Source organism: Mchenga conophoros, linkage group LG3, assembly GCF_057382185.1.
Source record: "Mchenga conophoros isolate Kocher_MC1m ecotype Shallow Benthic linkage group LG3, M_conophoros_male_GT1.1, whole genome shotgun sequence".
Taxonomy (NCBI): Eukaryota; Metazoa; Chordata; class Actinopteri; order Cichliformes; family Cichlidae; genus Mchenga; species Mchenga conophoros.
The window spans coordinates 33,730,711-33,757,652 of NC_140528.1; the positions used below are offsets into that span (position 1 = coordinate 33,730,711).

Here is a 26,942-nt window from a genome sequence, read left to right on the forward strand (position 1 = left end):
ACATGAAAGATGAGTGTGACCGTTCAGTTTGTGGGTTACAACAGAAAATTATACATTTATTGTTCTCGTGTGTTATCGGACGGGATCATTTTAACAAACCGAGGACATTTTCCTGATAATTATCTGTATCCTCCTGTAACTTTACTGTTTAAAGAGCTAAAACCTCCAACATTTCAGGATCAATAAGTCCTTATAAGACGTGTTTGTGAGCTAAAAATCAAGAATGTGGGATACTGTTTGTCTGTGTCAGCCAAACAACTTCACATCTTTGTAACGACTGTTAAAAAGATGTTCATCCTGTTGATCCTGTTCATCTGGACGCTGCACTGTACAGCAGACACGACGTTGTTCAGTTTGTGTTTCAGATGAACCAGTTTGTGTCTGAGTGTGTTGCTGGGTCTCCACCAGTTACTCTGACAACTGAAGGTTCAAGATTTTTATTTTGACATTTGCACACAGGACCAACAGTCCATGCACAGTGGAATACTTGTGCAGAGCTTTCCAAGTCAAATCACACTTTAACAATATAAAGACAGAAAAAGCAGAAGGATAGAAATGAAGTCCGGAGTAGGGTAGTCGTACTATTTTCTATATACAAAGAAAAAGAAGAAAATGTACAGAGAGTGTGTAGTTCTCTACCTCTTATCGCACTCACAGTGTTGCACATTTGTTCCACAGATCTGTTTCACAAGTCTGTTGTGAGTGTATTGCCCGATGGTCAGTGAACCGATGATACATTCAAAGTGAGGTTAAGTAGTGCTGTGTTATTTTAAGTGTTCAGTGTGTTTTTGTTTGCCGTCAGTCTGACAGTTGTGGGGAAGAAGCTGTTGAAGAATCGTGTTCTGTGTGTGATGCTGCTGTCCGCTCTGTTGTGTCTGAGATTGCATGTGCAGCTTTGTATGTGCAGGTCCATGGATGCAAGTGTTGTTCCCATAATCCTCTCTGCAGACTTTCTGACTCTGCAGAGCCTTCCTCTCTGTCTGTGTAGTGTTTCCATACCAGACAGTGATGCCTGCGGTGAGGATGCTGTCTATCAGTCCTCTGCAGGCCTGGGTGAGAGGGTGGTGGTTCATGCCAGCTTTCCTGAGCAGCCGAATGAAATAAAGCCTTTGCTGGGCTTTTTTCACAGTTGCTGTAGTGTTGAGAGTCCAGCTCAGGTCTGACGTAACCTGCAGTCCCAGGAATCTGTGGCTGTTTGCCCTCTCCACCTCCGTCCCTTTGACGATAAGAGGTTGCAGGGGAGGGAGTTCTTCTAAAAGTGCAGTATTCATTCCTTGGTCCGTGTTGAGGATGAGGTGAAGAAGCTTCTGTGATGAGTAGAAACTTAAAGAAGTCCAGACGCTTTTCTCTCCAAGCTCCTCAGACTACTGACGCTTGTTTCTCTCGTTGTAAAATGAAATTTAAAGTGAATTTTGAATCAAATGTTTCTCTTCTTTCTCCCTCAGAGTGCAGACATGTCTGCTGCCAGCAATCTGCGATCTGAAGATCAGTTTCTGTGCTCCATCTGTCTGGATGTGTTCACTGATCCAGTCACTACATCATGTGGACACAACTTCTGCAAAACCTGCATCAGTCAGCACTGGGACACTGATGGCAGAAAGAAGTGTCCTATGTGTAACAGAGTGTTCAAGAGACAACCTGAACTAGACATCAACACTTTGTTCTCTGAGATGGTTGCTCAGTTCAGACGTGAAGCTCAGCAGAAAGCCAGCAGCAGCAGCTCAGAGCAACAAGCTGCCAAACCAGGAGAAGTTCCCTGTGACGTCTGCACTGGAACCAGACTGAAGGCCCTGAAGTCCTGCCTGGTGTGTCAGACCTCCTACTGTCAGACTCACCTGGAGCCTCATCTGATACTGAAAGGCCTGAAAAAACATCAGCTGGTTGATGCTGTGGAGAACCTGGAAGGCAGGATGTGCACGAAGCACGATAAACTCCTGGAGCTGTTCTGTAAGACCGACCAGACATGTGTCTGCATGCTCTGCTCTGTTTTAGACCACAAGAACCACGAGGTTGTTCCTCTGAGAGAAGAATATGAAGGAAAGAAGGCAGAGCTGGAGAAGACAGAGGCTGAGATTCAGCAGATGATCCAGAAGAGACGACTGAAGATTCAGGAGATCACAGAGTCGGTGAAGATGAGTAAAGATGCTGCAGACAGACAGAAAGCAGAAGGTGTTCAGGTCCTCACGGCTCTGATGGAGTCTGTTGAGAGACGCCTGAAGGAGCTCATGAAGGAGATCGAAGACAAACAGGAAGCTACAGAGAAACAGGCTGAAGGTCTCATCAAAGATCTGGAACAGGAAATCTCTGAGCTGATGGAGAGAAGCTCTGAGGTGGAGCAGCTCTCACGCTCTGAAGACCACCTCCACCTCCTCCAAAGCTTCTCCTCCCTGAAAGCTGCTCCACCCAGCAAGGACTGGACAGAGGTCAGAGTTCATCCACCATCATATGAGGGGACTGTGGGGAGAGCTGTGGCTCAGCTGGAGGAGACAATCAGGAAACTCATGAAGAAGAAGCTGTTTGAGGCTGAGCTGCAGAGGGTGCAGCAGCATGAGGTGGATGTGACTCTGGATCCTGATACAGCTCATCCTGATCTCATCCTGTCTGATGATGGAAAACAAGTTTATCATAGTGATGTGAGGAAGAAACTTCCAGACAACCCAGAGAGATTTTCTCAGTGTCCTTGTGTTTTAGGAGAGCAGAGTTTCTCTTCAGGCAGATTTTACTTTGAGGTTCAGGTTAAAGGAAAGACTGACTGGACTTTAGGAGTGGCCACAGAGTCGATCAACAGGAAGGGAAAAATCACACTGAGACCTCAGTATGGTTTCTGGACTGTAGTGCTGAGAAAAGGAAATGAGTACAAAGCTTGTGCTTCCCCTCTCGTCCCCCTCTGTCTCCATCCTGGTCCTGAGAAGGTGGGGGTGTTTGTGGATTATGAGGAGGGTCTGGTCTCCTTTTATGATGTAGGTGCTGCAGCTCTGATCTACTCCTTTACTGGCTGCTCCTTCACTCACAAACTCCACCCATACTTCAGTCCCAGTCCTAATGATGGAGGTAAAAACTCTGCACCTCTGATCATCTGTCCTGTCAATCAAACTGATCAATGACTGATTTTATTGGATGAATGATTGATTTTTCTTGAAGGGAACAAATGAACATATTGAGTGTAAATCCTCTACAGTCTCCATGTTTCTATAGAATCTGATCATCAGGACTCTGATTCACACTTTGATTCTCATGGAGTTTGATTTGAACAGAAGAAAAGTTGAATCAGGAAATGTTCCCACTGATGGAGACTCGAGCTGAAGAGCAAATATCAGAGAACAAATGTCCAAAAGCTTCATTTCCAATAAAGTTTGTTCAATGCTTTGAGTGAATCCAGACTCATGTGTGGCTGTTATACGGAGCATCAGAGTCCAGCTGAGTTATGTTGGATACAAACTGCTTATTTTGGCTCTGTGAGGAGTTTTGTTCACTGAAAACTGATGAGACGGATAATATTCAAAGAACTCTGTAGAGATTCATGCATCCATGTTCTCCACCTGCAGGTGTGGAGGAGAAAGGTGGAGCACAGACTGCTGCATCCTTCCAGTCACATCATTTTGATGATTATATTTGCATGTTGTGATGATTTGGGTTAAAGACAAACAGAGTTGAACGGCTGCAGTCACAGCATGAAGACGATGCTGAAGCTGAGCTGTCAGTGAACATGTTTCACTGTGATTTGATTTGAAGAATAGAAAGTGTGTGTGGCTGCTGACAGCTGCAGTCTCTGCTAGTCTGCATAACACACACACAACTTTCCCCCTGAGGCAACGATGCAGCAACAACACAACAGCTGCAGACACACACACACTGTTAAAGAACACTTTACTGTTTAAGGCAGAATTCCTCAGTAACAATGATTTGAGTCTACTGTGTCTACTGTGGTTTCCAACATACAATCTACTGAAACATGTTTTTCTTTCTGCCGTACAAACTATTTGATCACAACATCTTTGCTTTTTTCCTCCAATCGTTTATTCTGATTATTTTATTTAGTTTAACTAAGAAAAGCTTAAAATTTAACTCTTAACCTGATTTAAACGTTTAATTTCTCATTAACTCAGACTTTTAATTTATTTCCTTGTTTAATGTATTATTTCTTTATCCTTGTTTAAGTTTTGCCGATCCTTTCTGTGTAACCTGTTTAATCTGACCTTTGACCCTTTAATTTTAACTTAACAGTACTCTTGTTTTGACCTTTGACCTCTTTATTCCTTAGAACCAAAAAACCCTTTTATCTGATATTTTCACCTTATTGATTGATTATATATATCTATTATATTTTCTCACCTTATTTTGACCTTTGACCTATGTCCTTGTTAGCCTTGATCTTCCTTCATCAAACGTGAAATTTCTTTCACCTTTGAACTTAAAGCTTAAATCAAACCTTTGTTAAAAAGCTTCTTACCAACTTGTAATTCCAACTCTCTGCATTAAACACGTATCTTATCATATAAACACTGGATCACTGAGAGAACTTTAGGCAGAACCAAATGAAGCAGCTGACCTCGTCAAACTCACAGCGACAGTAACTGACAGTGAATTATTTTAATCTTCTTCATTGTATTTGTTAGAAACATTTATTTTCCTTTAATTGGACTTTGGTTAAGTTCAATCCGATGTATTAAGCGACCTTTGAGGTGAAGTGCAGCTGCGAAGAACGCTACGGCAGGCAATGAGGTGCGTTTAATGTCGCTCTGTTAATTTGAGCGTCCATAAATTGAATGTCTTATTTTTTCTTACTTTATTATTGCTAATTTATTGGAGAATTTGGCCATTTAATTAAGATAGATTTTATGTTGTTGGTGGTAAAGATCTGGATGGATGCTTTATTCTGTGTTTCTATTTTTCAGTTTTACTTTTCAAGACTTGGTGAATTGCCTTTTTCTACTTTTTGTTTAGTTTTGTTAAAATTAGCAGCAGTGAGAAGTGTTGTTGTCGTTCTTGAATATATTTGATGTAGCCCATACTGTTAAGGTAAGTGTCATGTTTTTAGTTGTTAGTCTGATGAAGAATCTTTTACTTTTCTCCAAAAGTTGATTGTGTTTATCTGGACATAGTGTTTTTCAGGTCCAGCTGAATGCAGGTTTCCCCAGTCTTATACGTGTCAGGAGCATCAGCACAGCTGAAATGCATTTTTCCTAAGCACCGCGTCTCTGTGGCTTTTAAACCCCAAAACACGCTAAAACAAAAATGGGTCCACCCCAAGGATGGGGTCCCCCGGTGTAGTAACCTCGTTTCTTTGAACATCGACGTTCATTCAGGAAACCACAGCTGCTAGTTGCACTCACCACACGTTTTTCTAATCTGCCCTTTATGTAGCCTTCACTTCCTTTAATAAGAGCAAATTTTCCACTATAAACACAGAGTCTAACAAAAGACTGGAGACTGTTTTGGTCATTTCCCTCAGAGTTTGTATGTTTTGTTGTTTTTCTGGTGATGAGCTTCAAACAGCAGCAGATTGAGACTCAAATAGAACCTAATAAAATCAGTGAAGCTATTCATTGCTCATGTCATCCATCAGGGAGTTACTTTAATATCATTACATTGTTTGCTTTTAGTAAATGTGGAAATTGAATATGAATTCATTTTATGTTTTTCTTTTCTTTTTTATTTCTTAATACCTAACTGCTGCACCTGTACTGCCCGTATCTCTGCAGATATACTGTATAGCCACTCAAAACTGATGTTCAGATAGAGGGTGGGAGCCGCCTGTTTTCTCTCTCCACTATAATCCCTGACAATTTTATTAGTTTGGGCGACCTTTACATGTAGGTTGTTGGGATCACAGCAGAGTTAGAACAGAGGGGACATGGTGTTTGTTAAATGTCCGAATGGCCCAGGTGGAAGAAGCTGTTAGTGAATCTGGAGATGTGGGACCTGAGGTACCAACATACAACACTGTAAAAAATGACAGATGCCACCAAAGAGTCACAGAAGGTCTTCAAAGCGCTCCCTGGACTCCAAATGACCTCAGCCGCCTCAGCAACTGCGTTTTCTAAGGACAGCGCTAGCAAACGCTCTCCGCTTGCGAGTGAAAAAGAAAAAGCACCACTTCCCTTCCTTATTCATGTTGAAGTGTACCATGTCCACCAATCAAAAAATGATATGGCAACATGAGGCGTTTGGTTGTTTAGGAAGAGGGAGAAGTTTTAGGAGTGACACCAATGAGAGAGAGCGAAAGAAAGAGAGAGAGCAAGTTTTCACATGTGAGAGATTAGTGACGTTTAGTGTGTTTGGAGGCTGTAATTAGTGTGTTATGCAGTTATTGGGTTTTTGTGAGTTATACTAGTGAATGTCACAGGTGCTCCTGCTGTCAGACCTTGTGGTGTTCTCCTCTGTTTTATAGTGGACAGGACCTATTTTTTGGGAGTTGCATGAATACTTTGTGTGCCTTCTTATTTGATGCAACACACCTGATTGTTCTGTAAATAGTTTGAAATGATTGTGCAAAAAATCTGAGGCCTTGGCTGCATTTTGGGGTAAATAGCAACATTTTACTTTGTTGTTTGCATCATTTTTAAAAATGTATAATTTCTATTTGCATTTCAAGTTATGAAAGGTATTCATTAAACATGTTTATGTTTTAACTGTTTTCCACTCGGACTATACAAGAGGTTCAAGATACTATTACATATGGAGAGAACTCCACACCGGGTGTAGGCTTGCATAACTAAGAAACAATTTGAGGCAATTTTGTGGAGTTTGAGGTTGGACTCAGCTGCACATGTGTGCTTAAGCCGATCGATGGCTGCAGCCTCTGTGGGAACTGAAATCAGCCCGTCATCGATGCAGAAGTGTCTCTCGACAAAGTGTCTTGTGTCTGCTCCAAAGTTCGTCTCGCCTTCCCAGGTGGCTCGTCATAGGTAATAGATGGTTACTACTGGTGACAGGCTATTACCAAAAGTATGCACCCGGGCGTGGTCTTCCTGCACTTTGTCACATGAGTAGAAGTAATCAACAACTTTTTATTCATTTTTATTCTTATGAGCACGAGAGAGAGGGGGGGGGGCAGGTACACAGTCACTAAAGATAAATAGCACAGCATTTAGTTGAATAGACGTTAAAAGAGAAGGTGTTTCAACAGCTGTTGTCTGCACTCTTGACACAGGAGAACAGAAGACTTCACCACCAGGACCTCCCCACCAACTGGGTGTCACCAACTTTCTCACAACACCTAACTGTAGTGATGGCCAAATGAAGCTTTCCGAAGCACTGAAGCTTGTATTGAAAAACGGTTCATTACTCGAAGCTTTTCAACACAGTCCTCTCCGGTGACATCTGGTGGTGAAAACTTTGAAGAGCAGCTTGAATCTGCAAAATAAAACGGACTGCTCAATCATCACTGCTCACTCAAGAGTGGAGTTCTCTCTGATATTGGGCCACCGTTCCGTTGCTTTGAACATGTAATTGGTTTTGTTTTCTCGATTGGGGGGCTGAAAAAAATGTAATGCGTATTTGCGTAATACATTTTGATCAATAAACTTTCCCTATTTAAACATGCACTATGGTGTGGCCTTTCTTTGCTCATAACTCCTTGATGTTGGTAAATACAATAAGTGAGCAATATATATAATATACATATGAGAATGCACAGCACATTATGGAGTATGCCCCTGCTGTGGATTCCTGCCTCCATCTACTTGTCGTTTAATCACTGGACAGCTGGACAGGTTCATACAAAATATTAGATGAGGCCAATTGTCCTATACATATTTTTGACCTAGGGGTGGGATTGATTGTGAACTGGAAAGGGAAAATGCTTAGGGGGCTGAGTACGGCTGCATCGTCACTGATTTGTAGAATCATTTTGATTCGATACAGGATCCGATTTGATTGGAATCTGGAAAGTTTTGCCTCAGTCAGAAATATTACAATTCTGGTCATTTAACAGTATATATCCATAATTTCGTATCTATTAAAAGAAAGCTGACACATGTGAGACTTAATTAGAGATGTAAACAGAGAGTTATGAAACCTGCAGCTGCAGAAGCCAGCGAAGAAAAAAGAGGCAAACACAGCGCGGACCCGACGACACATCAAAATCTGACTCTGACGCGTCGGGTCCGCGCTCTGTGTTCACGTTTGTATGCAGAATCCGTAAACCTGCTCCCAGTTACTGTTTTAGCTGCATGGTGTTTGACGACATGTTGTGAGGTTTAACCTGAGATGCTGGCGTTTCAGGCATAATAACGTTAATTTACAAATCGACACGGGATTGTAATGAATCAATATCACTTTATTCAATTTAGCATGGATTGTAATCAGAAAGGCGATAATCAAAACCCACCCCTAATCAAGAACTTGCAAAGTAAAAACATGATCTATGTCAGGTAGCCCTTTTGTTATTTACATTTAAAAAGAGGATTAGTGTTACTGTGCGCTGGCTGAGTCTGTTTCTTTTCTTAGAAATAGTTTCTCCTGCCCTGGAGAAAATCCACTTGCATGGAACAGAAGAGGCTGTGGAGTGCAGGAACTACACTGCAAGTTGGTAGATATGCAGGTATTCCTGGGTCCTGCAGACTATCACCTAAAAACAATAAACAAAATGATTTTCTAAACTGTAGCAATGTAATGTACGTATAGTGTCAAATACATTTTTGTAGTCTTCATCAGCTTTAATTCACATGGAAGTGTTCCTGAAGTCATATGCTGTAATGATATTTACATTATGAAAACATGATTTTGGACATTTCAAGTTTTTCACTTCAGCAGATAAAATGAATTGAGCAAAATCAACTCAAAATATTCCCACACGCCAGAACGTCCTCTCTTCCTCGCTGGCTCCATATCTGTCAGTGGAATGATCACCTCGTCGCTCTCTGTCACCATCAACACACTCCACGAATCCCGTGGATGATTCACTTCCTTATATCCGTTTGAATCAGGTACCGAAGCAGTTACGTGCGTAATGAAGCTTCGGACGTCACTGGTCACGTGACTTTTGCCAAACGAAGCAAGCCTCGACACAGTGCTTCTGAACCAGTGTGTTGTTTTTTTCGACACACGCTCCGGAGTGTCAGCTTCAAGCGGGCCATCACTACCTAACTGTGACCTACACAGATAACCAGTGTGCAGCTTTGAAATATAACATCCAGAGTCTATGTGACAAATGGCTAAACAAGTGCCATCATAGCAGGGTGAAGGGTGAACATGGTAACATAGAAGATGCTCTCCCAGGCCTATTACTGCCTTCTGGTCATAATTTCCACTCTCTTTCAGTGACCTCTCACCTTTAATATCCTATGACCTTCATTGACCTCTGACTTTCAGTGACCTCTGACCTCCTGTTGCAGGTGTGTGTGTGCTGCTGCTGTCTGCACTGACTGTTTGTGCAGGTGAGTAGATGAAGTGCACCATGGTCCAGGACAAACACTGAGTGTAAACACTGATAGAAACTGTCCGTCTGTCCTCCAGTCTCTCTGAGCGTCAGTCCAAACCTTCAGCAGTTCTTCACAGCAGCCTCAGTGTCTCTGACATGTGAAGGTCAGCTGGGCTCTGATGGATGGACGGTGAAGAGGGACACAGGAAGTGGGACTGAGTCATGTGGAGCAGGTGGGCGGGGCTTCGGGAGGTTCAATGGTTCATCCTGTTTGTTTGATGAGTTCGAGCCAATCAGTGGAGTTTACTGGTGTAAAGGTGAAGCTGGAGAGAAGAGTGAAGAAGTCAACATCACTGTATCAGGTAATGAAGTCATTCATTTCATCAGACTAACAGCAGACTGTTATACCACCTCTACATCACTCTGTGGGTCTTTTCTTCAGATAAACATGTGATCCTGGAGATCCCTGCACTTCCTGTGAGGACAGGAAGTGATGTCACTCTACGCTGTAAGAAGAAAACTGGTGGCACAGCTGCAGCTTATTTCTACTGTAATGGACGTCTTGTTGGACCTAAATCAGAGAAAAACATCACCATTAACGTGCAGCAGTCTGATGAAGGTCTCTACTGGTGTTCTACTGATGAGTTTGGATCATCTCCTCAGAGCTTTCTGAGGGTCAGAGGTCAGAACACTGACATCACTTCCTGTTTAAAGCCAATCTGCTGAGCTTATGATAAACTGACTGAACCAGCTTCCTCATCTCTCCTGCAGGTCCTTCAACCACAGCCTTGTTTACAACAACAAAAGAAGCAACAACAACCATAACGTCACTGACAAACGCTCATATCTCCTCTTCTTCTACCCTTCTTTCTCCTCCCCCTTCTCCCTCTCCCCCCTCCTCCCTCATATTCCCAATTGTAGCTGCTATAGGTTCCCTGGTGCTATTGGTTCTGGTTCTGTTTGTACTTCATCTTCTGTGGAAGAAACGCACAGGTATGGCGTCTGTCTCAAATTTTCATCCAAAGTCATCGTGTTGGACACATCAAGACAGCCTCCATCAGCGTTTCTATTTTTAGAACACTTAGAAAGTAGATTCAGACTAAAACTCCACAGACACAAATACTAGTATTCTTTCAGATCACTTCATCTTTGCAGGGAGATACCAGTCAGCTCCAGTAAATGATGTCACCTATGCTGAGGTCACCAGTAGAGCCTGGACCAATAAGACTCCAGCCAGCGAACCTGAAGTACTTTACTCCAGTCTGAGGACAAACACTGCAGGTACACATTCACCTGTGTTCTAGCGAGGGACATCAATGAGAGATAAACCCAAAAGTAGTTTTCATTGGGCTTGTAAAATGTGGTCAGTGAAACAATGAGAATCTTCTTCTCAAATTTATCAAACTAGTGTTTTGAAAGTGGGACCTGAATACAGGTGCAGTTCACTCTTCAGGTTCCTGTTTCCTCAGTAAAACCTGTCACTGGTTTCATAATTAAAGCTGTACTGTGGTTTCGTTGGTCAGTTCAGTGTTTATAACATGAGGCAGTCAGCAGAGAGAGACGTGGCACTGAGACAGGAAATTCTGCAGCTTAAACAGATGTGATCGGTGTTTGATGGGAGTAAATTCAGGTTTGTGTGTATGACACAGTGTAACAGGAGCTGTCGGCCTGAACTGAAGATTAAAAATAATCTGAGCGGATTTGGTTTGTTTTTAATCCAGATGTATCTTTTCAAAAATAAATCGGAGAAGCACACGTTGGACAGTTTAATAAAAATACTCTACAAACCAGCAAACCAGCAAAATTAGGAAAATAACAACCAGTACAAGGTGAGAATGTACTGCTCGCGTTCTGACTCTAATCTGAGGAGCAAAAACACATTTTAAGACATTATTTAAAGACAGGCAGCGAGTGGGCTGAACTAACAAGGGCAGGGTGATGCTTCCACAGTTTAGGCTACAGCTGAAAAAGCCCAGTCAGCTCTCACTTTGAGTCACGTTTTTGGGACTAGCAGGAGAAGCTAGTTCAGTGACCACATTATTTCTTTTATTGCCATGTAAATCTGAGGGTTATACACAGTAGTAGCAGTAATCAGATGTAAAAGCACATAAATAGTGAAGTCACCTGAGTCAGTAGTTCATATTTCCCGGAGTCGAGCGTTCATTCACCCACATCAAAACAGGTGCTGCTGGTGTGGTTAACTGCTGAGAGAAGCTCTCTGTGACGGAGCTTCTTTGTTGAGATCAGTGGGAAATGATCAAAGGTAAAACACATAAACCATGAAGTGTTTTATGTGTTTAAGATCAGTCTAGCAGCTATTTGAATGTTGTGGACTCTGTAGAGATAAACAGTGTCTGAGAGTAGAGAGAGTGCATGTCAGCAGATACCGGTGCTGAGATACAGGACTGAACAAAGGAAGATGTAAAGTTACCACACAGCAAAAGATGTTCTTAACTTTGTTTCTTGTCTTCATCTCTTTGTGTGACTAGTGTTTAAAGTGAAACAAAATGAGTTCTTTTTCAGAGAGAGATTCATGAAGCCCCTCACAACGTCTTCATAAGAATTAAGATTTCTCTGCAGGATTATTATTAAATGAAAACAATATATATTTGAATTCAGTTCAGCAGGCAAACAGGGTTGATGGGAAATCCAAGTTCAGTGAGTTGTAAATAAAACCCGGATATTCAGTCACTCATTGGCATGTTCTTGTCTTGATGATGTCATCCCAAAAACACACATGACCAATGCTGACATCATCACTCAGACCCCTGAGGACACAGGTAGGGAGGCTGCACCTATATGACTCATGTCCCAGTGTTATTACATGCTGAACTATCGGGGCGACTGTGGTTCAGTGGATTGGGAAGCTCCTCTGTAACTGGAAGGTCGCCGGTTTGATCCCTCCTGCTCTCTCTCTGTCCTGGTGGTTGTGTCCTATGGCAAGACACTTCCCCTACCGCCTACTGGTGATGGCCAGAGGGGCCGATGGTGCGATATGGCAGCCTCGCTTCTGTCAGTCTGCCCCCGGGCAGCTGTGGCTACAACTGTAGCTGCCTCCACCAGTGTGTGAGAGTGACTGTGGAACTGTACTTTGGGTGCCTAGAAAAGTGTTATATAAATGCAATCCATCATTAACTTTTTTCTCTTTAAGCTTCAGTTTAAAAATTAGCTTTAAAGTTTCGTATATTTGTTACATACATATACATTTTAATTAGGTTTTAAAGTTGGTAGGACAATAAATGCCTCACCCTTCTAGTGACCTGCACCATGACTGCACACTCAACTGTCCCATTTTTACAGAAGCTAAAGGAACCACAGACACCACAGAAGAAGTGTAAACAGGAAGCTGAGGACAGACCTGCAGACTTCCTGTGGACAGTCTCACTCTGTCAGTCACCATGGGAACATTTACAGGCAGTCATCAGCTTCCTCCTTTCTTCATTCACTCCCATTCATTCACACAGTGATGTCATTGTGGGAGCAAGTTCCTCCTGAGCAACCAGGATTGACGGGGAACTAAAGAAATCAACCTGCTGCTGGTTTGAGTCTGTGCAGCTTGAACTCTGACAAAGGTCTACTGCGAGGTGAAGAGTCGTCACTTTCAGGAGCTGCTTCCATCATTTCAAACTGATCAATACTCTGAACTTATGAACACTCATGTTTGACACAGAGTGTCCTGTGATGGTCCTCAGTCTTTGAGCTAGTTTTTGTGTTTGTTATGGACTATGTGTTTATTTGTTCTCTTGTTTCAATGACCTTTGTTCTGGTTCTATATTGGTGTCTCTTGAGCTCAGGTTCCCTTATTTGTCAGAGTCGTCATTATTTATATTTCTTATTCTCTATTTCTTGTTGTTCATGTTTATTTCCTTCGTGTCCAGTCTGTGCCAGCCTCTTCTCTGTGTTTTGTTATTCTTTCAGTCTCCCCGCCATAAAGCTGCCTCTTTTAGCCGACCCCTTTGTTTCCAAGTCCTGCATTTGGGTCTTGCCTCTGCCTGCCACACAGCTGTTCATGACAGGCACAGAAAACGATTTTGAGCCTAGAAGTAATAAATGCATGAACTTGTTTTTCAGCATCACTCTGAGACAGGATATTTCTAATTTTAGAGATGTTGCTCAGATGGAAGAAAGCAGTCCTACATATTTGTTTAATATGTGCATTAAAGGACATGTCCTGGTTAAAAATGACTGGTTTCATCTCAAGGCTGGCCAGTTGGACAGGAAACAAAACAAGATGTTATTTACATATGAGCATCACACTTTACCTGAAATACACAAAGAATCTTTCTAATAATAGAAAACAGTTTCAAACCTGCAGGATTAAAGTGATGAAAGTTTGTGATTTAAATTTGTCTCATAAACGTCCAAAACCTGCTGAAGGTTCAGTTCAGTTAGTATCTGTAACATGACGACTGAACATGAAGGCAGACGACCTGTTTTCATCAAACAGGAAACCACAGCGGCTGTGTTTCGCATCGCTACTTCTGACTGGGTCTGTTATGTAGACGATGTTTCCTCTATTAAGAACAAATTTTCCACTGTGTGGACAGAGTCGATAATCGTCCTGTGTCTCTCAGAGTTTCATTGTTTGGTTTTCAGTCTAAATGTTGCCATCAGTCACTGTCAGTTTGGGCACCGAACCTTAAACACGCATGTCAACAATAAATCTACATTAGTAATGCATAAACAGCAAACCAGCAGGATCTCTCTGTGCACTGTGAACACTGACTGAGGCTCATGTGATGCAGTGGGTTGTCTTCTAAATGTGTCTTCTTGTCTGCATGCTGAAGTATTCTTAGGCAAGATACTGAACCCCAAATTTCTTCTGACGCCTCCATCCAAACGTGAGTGTCTGATAAAGGTGCTTAGAAAGCAGTGTGTGAATAGCTGAGTCTTGAGTGCTCAGCTGGATTAGAGCAGTAGCAGCAGTTCGTTTACACAAACAACCAGTCGCTTACATCTATAAATGATGATCAGTGAAATGCCATCACTCGTGGTTGAAGCGTTTCTTATGTAGAGCCGGAAAATAAACCACAAGCTTGAACACTATTTTTACTGACCTTTATCTGTGTAGCCTTCCTGTATTGAGCTTGGCAAGGACTAAAATAATTTCACAGCATTATTTTTCTAACTAATTGTTTTTTTGCTTTAGTTACACTCCAAATAACAGCTGACATTTCAGACTTTTGCTGTAATCAAATTTGTAAACTTGTATTTAAGTTGGTAGATAATGTGTGCATAATGCACTGAACTAGATTCTTTTGTGATAGTAAAGTATTAATTGTTACTGATGTTCAATCTTGGTCCCTTTGTGCAAAAGGAAGAAATGTATGTGCATTTTTCCACATGCATTATGTTAATGTTGTGTCAAAGAGTTACACATTTATAATATTTGATAGATAGCTGTGTATTTTTGTAGTTCTGTGCACAAGTTTGGATTGAACCCTCTGATTTAATCTAAAATAATACTCTGTGTTCTTTTGTTAGGCCAACATGAAAGACAAATAATTATCTTCAAAAAACTTGTTGGAGAATTAAAATTGTAAGAAATGGAAATCAGATCTCTCAGCTACATCTGTGTGAGGTACTATGGGAACGTGTGATTTCAGGCTGTAGATTTCTAAGAGGTTTCGTTAGTAGATGTAGGAGGTTACCCTGTAACTCTACATACGTGAGGTGGGCTCGTCCAGGATTTGAACCCGGGACCTCTCGCACCCTAAGCAAGAATCATACCCCTAGACCAACGAGCCACATGAACATCTTCACCAACTTCTTTTCTGAAAGTCACACATCAGAGCACGTAGCTGAAGCTGAATATATGAAACATTGTCTTGAAAGCTGCCAGTCAAAAGTCTGGAAACACATCGCCGTGGTTTTTCCACATTGTGGACACAAACAGTTTCAGGACATCAGCTCAGAGCAACGGTCATTTTAAAGAACTTGCCTCATTCAACCAGACAAGCACTGGTTTCTATGCTTTAGTGCTTTCTAGCTAAGATATGCTAACATTCATTCTTTGCATCAGAGAGCAACTTGGGGTGTTAATCTACCAACTCAGGAGGTAAAGCAGATCATTTCCCAGTTGGAAAATTGATGGGATCATTTCCTGGATGCTCCAGTCTGCGTATCCATGGACAAGTCATCTTTTCATTTCCAGTCAATTTTATTCATATAGCGACCAATCACAATAACAACCACCTTTATATTGTAAGGTAGACCCTACAGAGAAAAACCGAACAATCATATGATCATCTGACCAGACCATATTTCACTGGCTTCTCTAAATGTTCAGCAAACTTTAAAAGCTCTTCATCATGCTTTTTCTTCAGCAATGGCACCATGGATGGTGACCTACATGCCATGCCTTCTTGAAACAATTATACCTGCTGATTCCAGGTTTTTCTGTAGCACCTTGGCTCTTCAACGACTCTTCTGATCATTATTATATATGGTGAAATGATGTTCTTTCTACCTCTGCATTAAGAACCCAACAGTGCTCACTAGAACCTCCAGTAGTTTAGAACCAATACCTTCAGTATGTTTTGCAACAATACGGTTGTGAAGGTTTTGAGACAGCTCACTGGTTTTACCCATCATGAGATGTTTCTTTTGTGACACTTTGGTAATGACACAGATCTTTATAGGTCATCAGTTGGGACTGAACCTGCTAATATTAATTTGTAATAACTGTCAGGATGGCTTTCAATTATTGATAAATTTCATTTGCCATGAATCATGATTTCCTATGTCTCATTGCACCTTCCTTTTCTTCCTTTTGTTTTTCTCTGTTATTTCTCATTATCACACGTTAACCCCTGACCTGAACTTTCAAAGGTGAGTGATAAAACATTAATTGAATTACAATATTATCCAAAGAACAGAAGTAAATACAAAATGCAGTTTCTAAATAAATGTGTTTATTATTAAGGGGAAAAACCCAAACCTAGATGAACATGTCAGAAAAAGCTATTGCCCCCTGAATTTAATAAATAACTGCAACCAAGCATTTGTAACAACCTGCAATAAATCTTTAACAGCACTGTGGAGGATTTTCAGCCCACTCACTGTTGCAGAATTGTTGTAATTTAGCCACATTGCTGGGTTTTCAAGCATGAACCACCTTTTTAAGGTCATGTCACAGCATATAAATCAGATTCAGGTAAGAACTTTGACTTATTTGGGTGTTTTGCATAATTATCCGGCTGCAGAAACCAAGTGCGCTTCAGGGCAGATGAGAACGGATGGCCAGATAGTCTCCTAAAGAATTGTTTCTTTAAAGGTCAAAGGTCAGTATGAAAATATAAGTTTGTCTCTTGTTGTCTGTCCCTGTCTGACTGTCTTGTCTCTGCAGGGAGAGTTCAGGTCCAGGATCAAACAGGGGACATCAGGAACAGAAGCAGCTCCATTGATCCGACTCCTCTGATGGCTGATCAATCAGTTTGATCTGTGCTTAGTTTAGGATCAGCTTTTAGTTCAAGTTAAAATCAAAGTCCCTTTCTCATGACTACACTTTAAGAAAGGGACTGGAGCACACCAGCCTGCGTGGCAGAGTTCCAAGACTTTTGGGGAAAAAGACCCTGGACTGATGAGTGTGTGTCATTACACACTGCATTTCAGAAAAGGAAGCTCATACCAACAGTAAAATATGGTGGTGATAGTCTGATAGTCTGAGGCTGTTTTCCTGCCTCGGGACCTGCAAGACTTGCCTCCCTAAATGGAACCATGAATTCGGCCCTCTTAATAGCACCGTGGTCTCTCTTGAAATGCATTTTTCTTTGCTGCAGACATTACAGATGTATTCTCCACTGTCTCTCTCTGTGGGCTGTTTCAGGGTCAGACTGAGGTCTCCAGTTTTCAGCAGGTCTTCATTCATCTTCGTTCGGTCTCTGTAATCCTGGTGCTGTTTGTGAGGCTGGTCAGAGCCGTTCTTATACACGTGAACCCTCCTGTATTCAGGTTCTTTACGTTCCCACACCACTGTAGCATCTTCAGGCAGGTTTTGTGTGGTTGTGAAGGGCAGCTGGACAGACTCCGCCCCCTCCTCCACCTCCAGCAGACAGTCTGAGAGGACAACAAACACAACATGAGCTGTACAGACAGCAGTGAATCTAGAAAACACCTTATTAAGCTTCTTTATGCTGCAGTCTGATATTTACATTTAATTATTGTTGTTGTCATTTTATAAACAAATACACTGTAAGAAATATTTCATAGGTATTTGCACTGACTCATCACTCTCAGCAGAACTGTTTTCTTTCTCTTGATCCCTTTCCCCTCAACTCTGCAGATGTACTTTCCAGTGTCTCTGTCTGTGGGGAGTTTCAGGGTCAGACTGAGGTCTCCAGTTTTCAGTGAGTCGTCTGTCATTTCGTTTCGCTCTCTGTAAAACTGGTCTCGTGCGTCAGGCTGGTCAGAGCCGGCGTGATATTTGTGAACAGTCATCGGTGGTTCAGGTTCATAGCGCCACCACTCCACTTCAGCATCTGCAGGCAGGTTTTCTGTGGTTGTGAAGGGCAGCTGGACAGACTCCGCCCCCTCCTCCCCGTCCACCTGACAGACTGAGAGGACAACAAACACAACATGACACAGCAGCAGTTTTATTCAATGATTCCAAAGAGAGCTTTAATATTCAATTTTAAGCTCAAACTATGATATTTGTCTTTGCTTGTGTTGATTTCCTAAAGATGAAATATACTACACTCATTTAATTCAGGATTAATGTATTTTATTGGTTGTTCTTCATTTCTTTTGAATTGTTGCCTTCAGTCCACTTTAGTAGGATTTGAGTGGGACTGCTCACAAAGAAAGAACGAGTCTCTAATTTTTATGGTAGTTTGATTTTAATAAAGGGAGACAAATTATCACCTCGCCTCTGTCGGTGCGCCCCAGGGTGGCTGTGGCTACACTGTAGCTGCCATCACCAGTGTGTGACTGTGTGTGTGAATGGGTGGATGACTGAATGTAGTGTAAAGCGCTTTGGGGTCCTTAGAGACTGAGTAAAGCGCTATATAAATACAGGCCATTTACCATTTATTAACAAAAAAATCCAAAAAAGAAAGATTACATAAAAAGTGTAAATTCATCTGTATATCATTGAGTGAAACACATATTTGGACCCTTAAACTTACCCAAAACTACAATCTGTGTGTTCATGTAACACACAGATTGCGATCAATCAAATCAATGAAGTACAGATACTCCTGATCTCAACACATTTTGGGTATAAAGTATCTATTGTATTGTATCAGTACAATCTATTTTGGTAACTAGTTACAAGAAAGTGGAGCATATAATGACAAGATGACAAGTAATGACTTTATTGGATCTTACACCAGTTTACCCAGAGCACTTCACTGTGGGATGCTAATCATACAAGGTCTTAAATGATCAGGCCCATCTTATCTTAATCACCTTGTAGTACCATATCACCCTATTAGAGCACTTCGCTCTCGCTCTGCAGGCCTACTTGTTGTTCCTAGAGTATTTAAAAGTAGAATGGGAGGCAGAGCCTTCAGTTTTCAGGCCCCTCTTCTGTGGAACCAGCTTCCAGTTTGGATTCAGGAGACAGACATTATCTCTACTTTTAAGATTAGGCTTCAAACTTTCCTTTTTGCTAAAGCACATAGTTAGGGCTGGACCAGGTGACCCTGAATCCTCCCTTAGTTATGCTGCAATAGGTGTAGTCTGCCGGGGAGTCCCTAGAGTGTGACCAATTAGGTCCTAGAACTGAAGAAGCTTCTCGGATGAGAGGTGAAACATCTTCAAGCAACTTAAAGAAGTCCAGATGTTTTTCCTTTCCACACTCCTTAGACTACGATGACCTGGATCACTGAGAAGCTTCACAGACAAGATCCAAACTACAACTCACATTTGATAAATGTCATCATTAATTCCACTTTTAAAAAGAACCTCTGTAACTTTGCTCTGCTTCCCTTCTGTCATGGTCCATGGTCCTGTGTCTGTGGAATGCGTGATGCTTGGGTAGCCACACCCCCGGGCTGGGCCATCACCAGCACACCTGCTCTCCATCACGGTGACTACACGGAGATCTACTTAACCCGGCGCTGACAGATGCTCCACGCCAGTCCGTTAGTCACCACCACAGTGGTAACCAGACTTCCACGAAAAGCGTGCATTCTCTTCTGGATTGGAACTGTGTTTTACCTGCCTACTTCTGTCCAGGTTTCTACTCGGCGTCTGCTACCTGCCTGTCCTCCGGCTCAACTGGATCTCGCGGTGCTCACCTGGCCCATTCGCTATTCCCACGGACTTCCTGCCCCACGGACTGCCACACTTCCCTCCCGAGCTCCCACGGTCCCGTTCTATCGTAAGCCCCTACTCTAACTCAGTCCAGATGTGTTTTCCCCGCTTCCCGGCTCCCTAGTAATCATCTCCCCTTTCTGTTGCAGCCTCCCACCATCCCGATCCCGGCTTCCTCGTGTCATTGTTTCCCCGGGTTTTTAGTTTCTTGCTTTGCTCCCTAGTTTCCCCAGGTCGCCTTTCGTTGGTACAATAAAGTGTTTTTTCTGTTAGCGCGGAGTCTGCGCCTGGATCCTTTCGTGCCCGCGCACCACGGCCCATGACAACTTCAGCAGCATCAGGTAATGTTCATATGTCGATTCATGGTTTTCTACAGTTTTTGATCTACTGCAGAATATTTTTAAGGTTATCTGCTATAAAACGACAGACCAGGAAAATCTCCTTCATGTTTTTCTGTGTTTTATCCTCAGTTACTCTGACACAAAGACATCTGCTGTGATGCTCACAATTGTGATGAAGTCTCACATGTATCGGTGCTGATAAATGATCAAAATTATAATATTTCTGACTGTCTGAGGCTAAATTGAATCAAATCGGGACCTCGTGAATCGGAATCAAAGGGATTATAGAAATCAGTGATGATACCCAGCCCTAGTGAGCAGCCTGGGCCTGACAGAGTGGATGTAGGTGTGGGTAATAAGGAAAGATGAAAAGAACTACTGATAACTTTTTTGTTAAGTTAAAGTCTGATCCGTCTGAAATTCATAGCCAGCTCTGACACGGAGCCATTGATCTCTGAATGCTGTAAAAGCAGCAGTGTATCCAGGAAACACATTATACGTGATAAATGCACTGCCCGAGTGTCCCCTCTCCCCACTGCCTTTCAGCAGCATGCAACAGCAAACAGGTCGTCAGAGGAGCCGAGATGATGATTGTGTTGATTGTGGTTGTGATGATGTGTTAATACACTAATACACCTCTCTGAATGTTATAATTAGTCATTAATAACCTCTGCCTCTCTACCACAGCACGTGTGTTTATCAGCCATCGTTTTGTTGGAATGGGTCAGAAATGGCCGCCCCAGTCCTGGTTCTGACGGAGGTTTCTTCCTGTTAAAACTGAGTTTTTCCTCCCACTATCACCAAAGCACTTACCCATAGTGGGCTCATATGATTGTTGGGTTTTTCTCTGTTTTCTCTGTATTATTGAAGGAACTACCTTATAATATAAAGTGCCTTGACGCAGTTGTTGTTGTGATTTGGTGCTGTATAAATAACTGACTTAAATTCATTTCTGACCTTTGACTCGAAGCCTCACTTCTCTCTTCAGCAGGATGTTTCCCTCGCTGCTGTAGGCGGTGCAGGTGTAGACTTCGTTGTCTCTGTCTGTGGGGTATCTCAGGGTCAGACTGAGGTCTCCAGTTTTCAGCAGGTCTTCATTCATCTTCGTTCGGTCTCTGTAAAAGTGGTCTTGTTCTTCAGGCTGGTCAGAGCCGTTCTCATTCACGTGGACCTTTGTGGTCCGGATGTAAATGCAGGTCCACTCCACTTTACTGCCTTTAAGCAGGTGAAGTTTGGTTTTACAGGGCAGCTGTACAGACTCGACCCCCTGCTCCACCTCCACCAGGGGGACTGAAAGGAGAAAAAATACCACAATGAGCTGAACACAGCATCATCAGCACTGAGAACATTTTGTTTGGATGAAGTGAAACATCTGCACTGAAAACTGGCTGCAGCCTGGGATTTGTCCCATTGCTCCACTGAGGAAACGTTAATATACCATCATGTGAGCTTGCCTACTTAATATTTCCTTTGAATTTTCTCTCTACATGCAGATTAATATGAACTTTTGTTAAATAAGCTATTATTCTGGGCTATGCAGGCCCAGACAAAGCGTGCAGCATTTTAATGAGGTTGTTTAATGTGGAATAGAAGAAATAGAAGAAGCTCGTGTGAGTTTCCTTAAGAAAACATCTGATCCTTAAAATCCTGGTGCTTTCAGGCTGACATTGACTCAAAAACATTATCATTATAATATTTTCATTCTAAATCATTTTATAAATTTCTCTGAAACTCCTCAATTTCTTGGACTTGTGTCACATCTTCAGTTTGAGCTGATAAAAAAGTAATGGTTGAAAAACCTAACTTAATAGATCTTACTGTAGCTCACTCATCAAGTCCTGTTCACCTCAGGGACAGATTATCAGTGTGGTCACCAAGCTCTTTAATTCATGACTCACATCTTCATCTTCTGTCTACAGCACTCACCTCTGACGTAGAGCTTCACTTGTTTCTTCTTTAGGATGTTTCCCCCCCTGTAGACGGTGCAGGTGTAGGTGAGTGCGTCTCTGTTTGTCGGGTATTTCAGAGTCAGGCTGAGGTCCACAGCTATCTGCAGGTTTTTCCTCATCATTGTTCGATTTCTGTAAAACCAGTGCTGTTTTTCAAGGTGGTCAGAGCCGTTTTTAAAGACGTGCACTATCCTGTTGGAGCTGTCAGTCCACTCTACAGTTACATCTTCATGTCGGTAAACTGTGGTTATAAAGGGCAGCTGAACAGACTCCACCCCCGAATCCACATCCACCTGTGAGACTGTGAAGTAAGAAAAACAAATAATGATTTGTGCACGCAGTCTGTCAAAGCCCCCATGTTTGACATGTAAAGTGTGTGAGGGGAGCCTGTTCTGCAAAATGCGCTGGAGGATTCCTTAAGAACATGAAACATGGGGAAACACTGGTTTGTGTTTTATTGAAAGAAAGGAGACAATTAAAACAACCTATTAACATAACTAATAGATTAAGAAGAAGTAAAAACACTGCAAGTCAAGTAAAATAAATCTGAGGTTTAGGGATGATTCAGATTATTCACAATGCAAACACGTCACACATACACAACATACCTTTCTTAAAATAGCCTCTGAAGTGAACTCCAACACCCACGATGACAGCTGCAACTACAGCCAGGACACCCAGAGCCACTGGGACACTGATGGGAACTTATAACACAATGAAAACATGAACATTACATGATGTTAACATAAAATGATTAACACTCTGTGACACTACATGTGATTTTGAATCTCTTTGCACTGACCTCCACCTTTGACCCGCTGAACCTGCAGTTCCACTCTTGACTGACCCAGTTCTACTCCAAACTTACGGACGGTGCAGGTGTAGCTGCCGCTGTCAGACAGCTGAAGCTTTTTCAGAGTGAGACTGAGGTCTCCGGTTTCCAGAGCGTCAGGATTCATCGATGTTCGGCCGCTGAACTGCTCATTTTGGTTCTGGAGGTCATCGCCTTCTCGTCGACGCAGGTGCACTGTGGAGGGATTGAGGTCATAGCGACTCCACACAGCTGTGGATTCTTTTTCTTCAAAAGTAGGATACTCACAGGGCAGGAGAACAAACTCCGCCCCCTCTAGTACCTCTACACCTGAGGCACACTGGGAAACTGAGGACACAGACATAGACAAAGACCTTATTGATCCCACATAAAAATAGAAAAAATAAATAATAAAAAGATTCAATGGTTACTATGTGCAGAAAAATACAACAAGATGTTTTATGTGCACATAAAGTGAAGGCAGTGATAGTTATACACACATATTTATAAACAGTGTTCATCCTGTTTATAATGTTACAGCCTGGCTTCTGTCGGGATGAAGGACCTGTGATAGCGCTCCATCCAGATGGTGCAAAATGCAGCTGCTCGCATTTTAACAAGAACTGGGGAATTTGAGCACATTAACCCTGTTCTGAGATCTCTGCATTGGCTACCTTGTCAGGTTCGAGCAGATTTTAAGGTCCTGCTGCTCACCTACAAGGCTTTAAACGGGCTGGCACTTTCATACCTCTCCGACCTTTTACATCTTTACGTTCCATCCCATGCTCTCCGATCTCAGGACTCTGGCCTTCTAAAGGTTCCTAGAGCCAGAAAAAAGACAATTGGAGAGCTTTTTCTTTTTATGCCCCGTTTCTGTGGAACAACCTCCCTCAAGATGTTAGGCAGGCATGCTCTGTGGAGGTTTTTAAAACTAAGCTGAAGACACATTTGTTCATCTTATCTTACAAGTCTTAATTCTATGGCTTTTAGTTTTTAAATTCTTACTGTTTTTAACTTGTATTGTGTCTTTTACCTGTATTGCTATGTATCGCTTTTATTATTATTATTTTTTTATCTTTTTAGTTTTAAATAGTTGTACAGCACTTTGTTTGAAAGCGCTTTATAAATAAAGTTATTATTATTATTATTATCCACAGTCTCCATCCACAGTCTCCATCCACAGTCTCCGTCCACAGTCTCCATCCACAGTCTCCTTCCACAGTCTCCGTCCACAGTCTCCATCCACAGTCTCCTTCCACAGTCTCCTTCCACAGTCTCCGTCCACAGTCTCCTTCCACAGTCTCCTTCCACAGTCTCCGTCCACAGTCTCCATCCACAGTCTCCGTCCACAGTCTCCATCCACAGTCTCTATCCACAGTCTCCTTCCACAGTCTCCATCCACAGTCTCCGTCCACAGTCTCCATCCACAGTCTCCTTCCACAGTCTCCATCCACAGTCTCCTTCCACAGTCTCCATCCACAGTCTCCATCCACAGTCTCCGTCCACAGTCTCATGCAGGGATGAGAGATGTTGTGCATAATAGCCCACCCACCTCCTTTATGGGGTCTAGGGGACTGTCCAGGACAGAGCTGGCCCTCTTCACCAGGCTATTTAGCCGTTACCTGCCCCTCTCTCTGCTGCCGCCTCCACAGCAGAGCTCTGGATAAAAGATTGCAGACATCCTCAGTAATGTCCTGCAGACTTCAGTCCAGGTTATTGTTACTGTTAAGGTGAACACCCAGCAGCTTGTACGTGGTGACCACCTCCATGCCCAAACTTTGGATGAGGTGTGGTTTGCTCGGGAGGTTGACCACCACCTGCTCCGTCTGATCATTTGCCTCAGATGCACATCCAAGGATGGCTGTATCAACGGATTCAGTTTATCTGCCCACCAGTGACAGATGTGGATTCTACATCCTCAAAGACTATTTCCAAGACGTTTCTCCTGTCTATAATAATGCCGTGTGTGTGTGTGTGTTTACCTTTGCTGTTTTTATATTTTGTCTGTCATCTCTCCCCCTTGCCTGTGATATTTTACCCACTGACTGTCTTACTGTTCAGAACTCAGGCCTGGATTACAGCTGGACTTCAGCTTCAGTGTGTTTGTGTTTGAGTCCCGTCATTGTTTTAAAAGAAATGAGAGGACTACAGTTCAGTTTTTTCTCATTTACATACTTCTTATGGTAAAAGTCTGGTGCAAACATACACTTGGTCCTAAAACAGAAACAATTCTCTCTTTTGGCTTTAACTATGCGAGAATAACCTGCGGCATTTGAGAACTTATCTTCCTGATCAACATGCACAAACCTGTCTGACTGTTTCTGTAAGCAAAACCAGTGTGTGTGTGCTTGTGTAAATATGTGTGTGTGTCATAAGTTTAAAAGAAACTTTTCTTACCGTACAGGAGGATCAAAAACAAATCCAAAATCTTCATGTTGCTATACAGAGAGTAGACATCTACAAAGTTAATCTTCAACCTGAACCGACTAAGAGATTAAATAATCCTGCCAAGAAGCCAAAGGTGTTTTCTGGCTGCTCTCCATGTCACACATCACACCTGTGGATTGCTTTCATTCAGGAAGAGGAAACACTTCTTTAAAAGCAGGAGGAGGAGGAGTGTTCACAAAAGCCTCAGCCAGTAAAGAAGAAACTGTTTGAATGAAAGAAGCATTCATTAGAGTAAAAACCTAAATAACCTATTTGCACATTTAAAAACTTCCTGCTTCAAATCTGTGATTTTAATCTGTTATGCATAACTTTAATCATGACACTTTTTCAACATGAAACACTAAAATTAAATGTTTCCAGTTTTGGATCTGTTGATTCCCACTCTCTTTTAACTATTTTCCCACCATCTAAGTGCATCTAAGCACAGCTGGGATTGATCTTTATTTTCACTTCTCTTTAAATGTAACTTTTAATCATAAATATTATAGGATAGATTTAAATTCTAGTTACAAAACTGAAGAAAACAGCAAAAACAACAACAAAAAATCTACTTCCATTCACATGTAATACATGTACAGCCCACCAGAGGGAGTGATACTCAAATCAAACACAGCAAAGGCTGATGGTGACCAGTGGGAGTTCATTCAGTAACAGAAAGGAACTGAGTGGGTAACACTTCATAATGGCCACTGTTATTTAACTGTGAATTATAGGTGTTAATTTAACTTTACCATACTGTATGATACCATCTTTATTTATAAAGCCCTTTAAAATAAAACCAGGGTTCACAAAATGCTGAACACGCTAGCAAAAAAATGTGTTTTAAGAAGAGTTTAAAACTCAGAAAGAGAAGAAGCCTGCCTAATGTGCAAGGGCAGATCGTTCCACAACTTTGGAGCTGCTACAGCCAAAGCAAATTAATGCTTACTAAGGGAGTGGGAAGGTGCATATGGCTGTTGCATCTCAGAGAGGTGGGGGCAGGCTATAAGAGATTTAAAAACAAATAAAGAACTTTAAGAAGGACCCTAAAATGTACAGGTAGTGTCATGGTCTCCGTGCCTGCCCGGCCGGCCCCACAAGGCTGCATGTGGTGTTTGGTTTTCTCTCTCTCTGCCTGGGCGGAGCTCAACGTGGGCTCCCGCCCTTGGCCCACACACCTGTCAACAATCAGCTGTCATCACCTGGAGCACTATTTGAGGCTGGAACACAGATCCTCTCATCGCTGGATGATTGTACTACAGACGTTAGTGATTCTCCCAGCTCCTGTGAACCTGTGCTTGAGTATACCTGTGATTCGTGATTTGTGAGTGACTTCCCTTTCCTCTGCTACAGACTTTCCTGACCTCCCTGTCGTGTGAGCGTGTGTGAGTTTGGGCAAGAAGACGTGAGCGAGTGTGAGAGCGCTTCCCTGTGATTCCCTGGAGTTTGGATTTTCCCTTCAGTGTATATATCGTGCACTGGTGCTGTAAATAAACTGTTTTTGGAGACGTCACACCGCTCTGCTCTTGAGTTCCTACTACCAGTTTGTGACAGGAAGCCAGTAAGTGAAATTAAAATGGGGGTAATGTGCTCAGACCTTTTTGTTCCAGTTAAAAGATGCGCTTCATAACCTGCAGACGCCTAACAGATGCATCACTAACCCCACTATAAAGTGCGTTACAATAATGGAGTCTAGAAAATTCCCACATGTGGGACTAATAAAGGTACATCTTATCTCATCTCTTATCTTAGATGTAACAAAGACATGGATTACTGTCTCAAAAAGCTGCTCT

General features: G+C 42.3%; 3 protein-coding genes and 1 non-coding gene across 4 annotated transcripts; 2 read left to right on the forward strand and 2 right to left on the reverse strand.

Annotated features, from left to right (window-relative positions):
* The first annotated feature begins 1,443 nt into the window (after positions 1–1,443).
* Positions 1,444–3,140, forward strand: LOC146578283 (E3 ubiquitin-protein ligase TRIM21-like). Its single transcript, XM_085257926.1, has one exon. It carries the CDS (start codon positions 1,455–1,457, stop codon positions 3,102–3,104), a length of 1,650 nt encoding a protein of 549 aa, XP_085114052.1. The 5' UTR covers positions 1,444–1,454; the 3' UTR covers positions 3,105–3,140.
* Positions 3,141–5,876: 2,736 nt separating this feature from the next.
* On the forward strand, positions 5,877–12,702 carry LOC146578284 (uncharacterized). Its single transcript, XM_085267797.1, has 8 exons — positions 5,877–5,927; positions 9,066–9,198; positions 9,339–9,380; positions 9,460–9,726; positions 9,807–10,046; positions 10,136–10,357; positions 10,520–10,645; positions 12,665–12,702. The coding sequence occupies exons 1-8, from the start codon at positions 5,877–5,879 to the stop codon at positions 12,700–12,702; spliced, it is 1,119 nt and encodes a 372-aa protein (XP_085123923.1).
* Positions 12,703–15,039: 2,337 nt separating this feature from the next.
* trnap-agg (transfer RNA proline (anticodon AGG)) lies at positions 15,040–15,111 on the reverse strand. Its single transcript has one exon. It is a non-coding gene; the product is annotated as a tRNA-Pro (tRNA).
* A 1,151-nt stretch (positions 15,112–16,262) lies between these two features.
* LOC146578286 (uncharacterized) lies at positions 16,263–25,262 on the reverse strand. The gene is made up of 7 exons (XM_085258168.1): positions 25,120–25,262; positions 22,710–23,070; positions 22,520–22,605; positions 21,889–22,212; positions 20,920–21,252; positions 17,590–17,919; positions 16,263–17,422 (listed from the first exon to the last, which is right to left on the reverse strand). Exons 1-7 carry the CDS (start codon positions 25,154–25,156, stop codon positions 16,989–16,991), a joined length of 1,905 nt encoding a protein of 634 aa, XP_085114294.1. The 5' UTR covers positions 25,157–25,262; the 3' UTR covers positions 16,263–16,988.
* Positions 25,263–26,942: the final 1,680 nt, after the last annotated feature.

Bases quoted from the DNA above. Each gene is read 5' to 3' on its own strand.
- LOC146578283 (XM_085257926.1), top strand. From the start codon at position 1,455: ATGTCTGCTGCCAGCAATCTGCGATCTGAAGATCAGTTTCTGTGCTCC.
- LOC146578284 (XM_085267797.1), top strand. From the start codon at position 5,877: ATGGCCCAGGTGGAAGAAGCTGTTAGTGAATCTGGAGATGTGGGACCT. The intron at 5,928-9,065 runs GTACCAACATAC...CCGGAGTGTCAG, and splicing joins CTGGAGATGTGGGACCTGAG to CTTCAAGCGGGCCATCACTA. The intron at 9,381-9,459 runs GTGAGTAGATGA...TCTGTCCTCCAG, and splicing joins TGCACTGACTGTTTGTGCAG to TCTCTCTGAGCGTCAGTCCA.
- LOC146578286 (XM_085258168.1), bottom strand. From the start codon at position 25,156: ATGAAGATTTTGGATTTGTTTTTGATCCTCCTGTACG. The intron at 22,606-22,709 runs GTGCAAAGAGAT...AGTTCCCATCAG, and splicing joins CGGGTCAAAGGTGGAGGTCA to TGTCCCAGTGGCTCTGGGTG. The intron at 21,253-21,888 runs GTGAGTGCTGTA...TTCTCCTTTCAG, and splicing joins AGTGAAGCTCTACGTCAGAG to TCCCCCTGGTGGAGGTGGAG.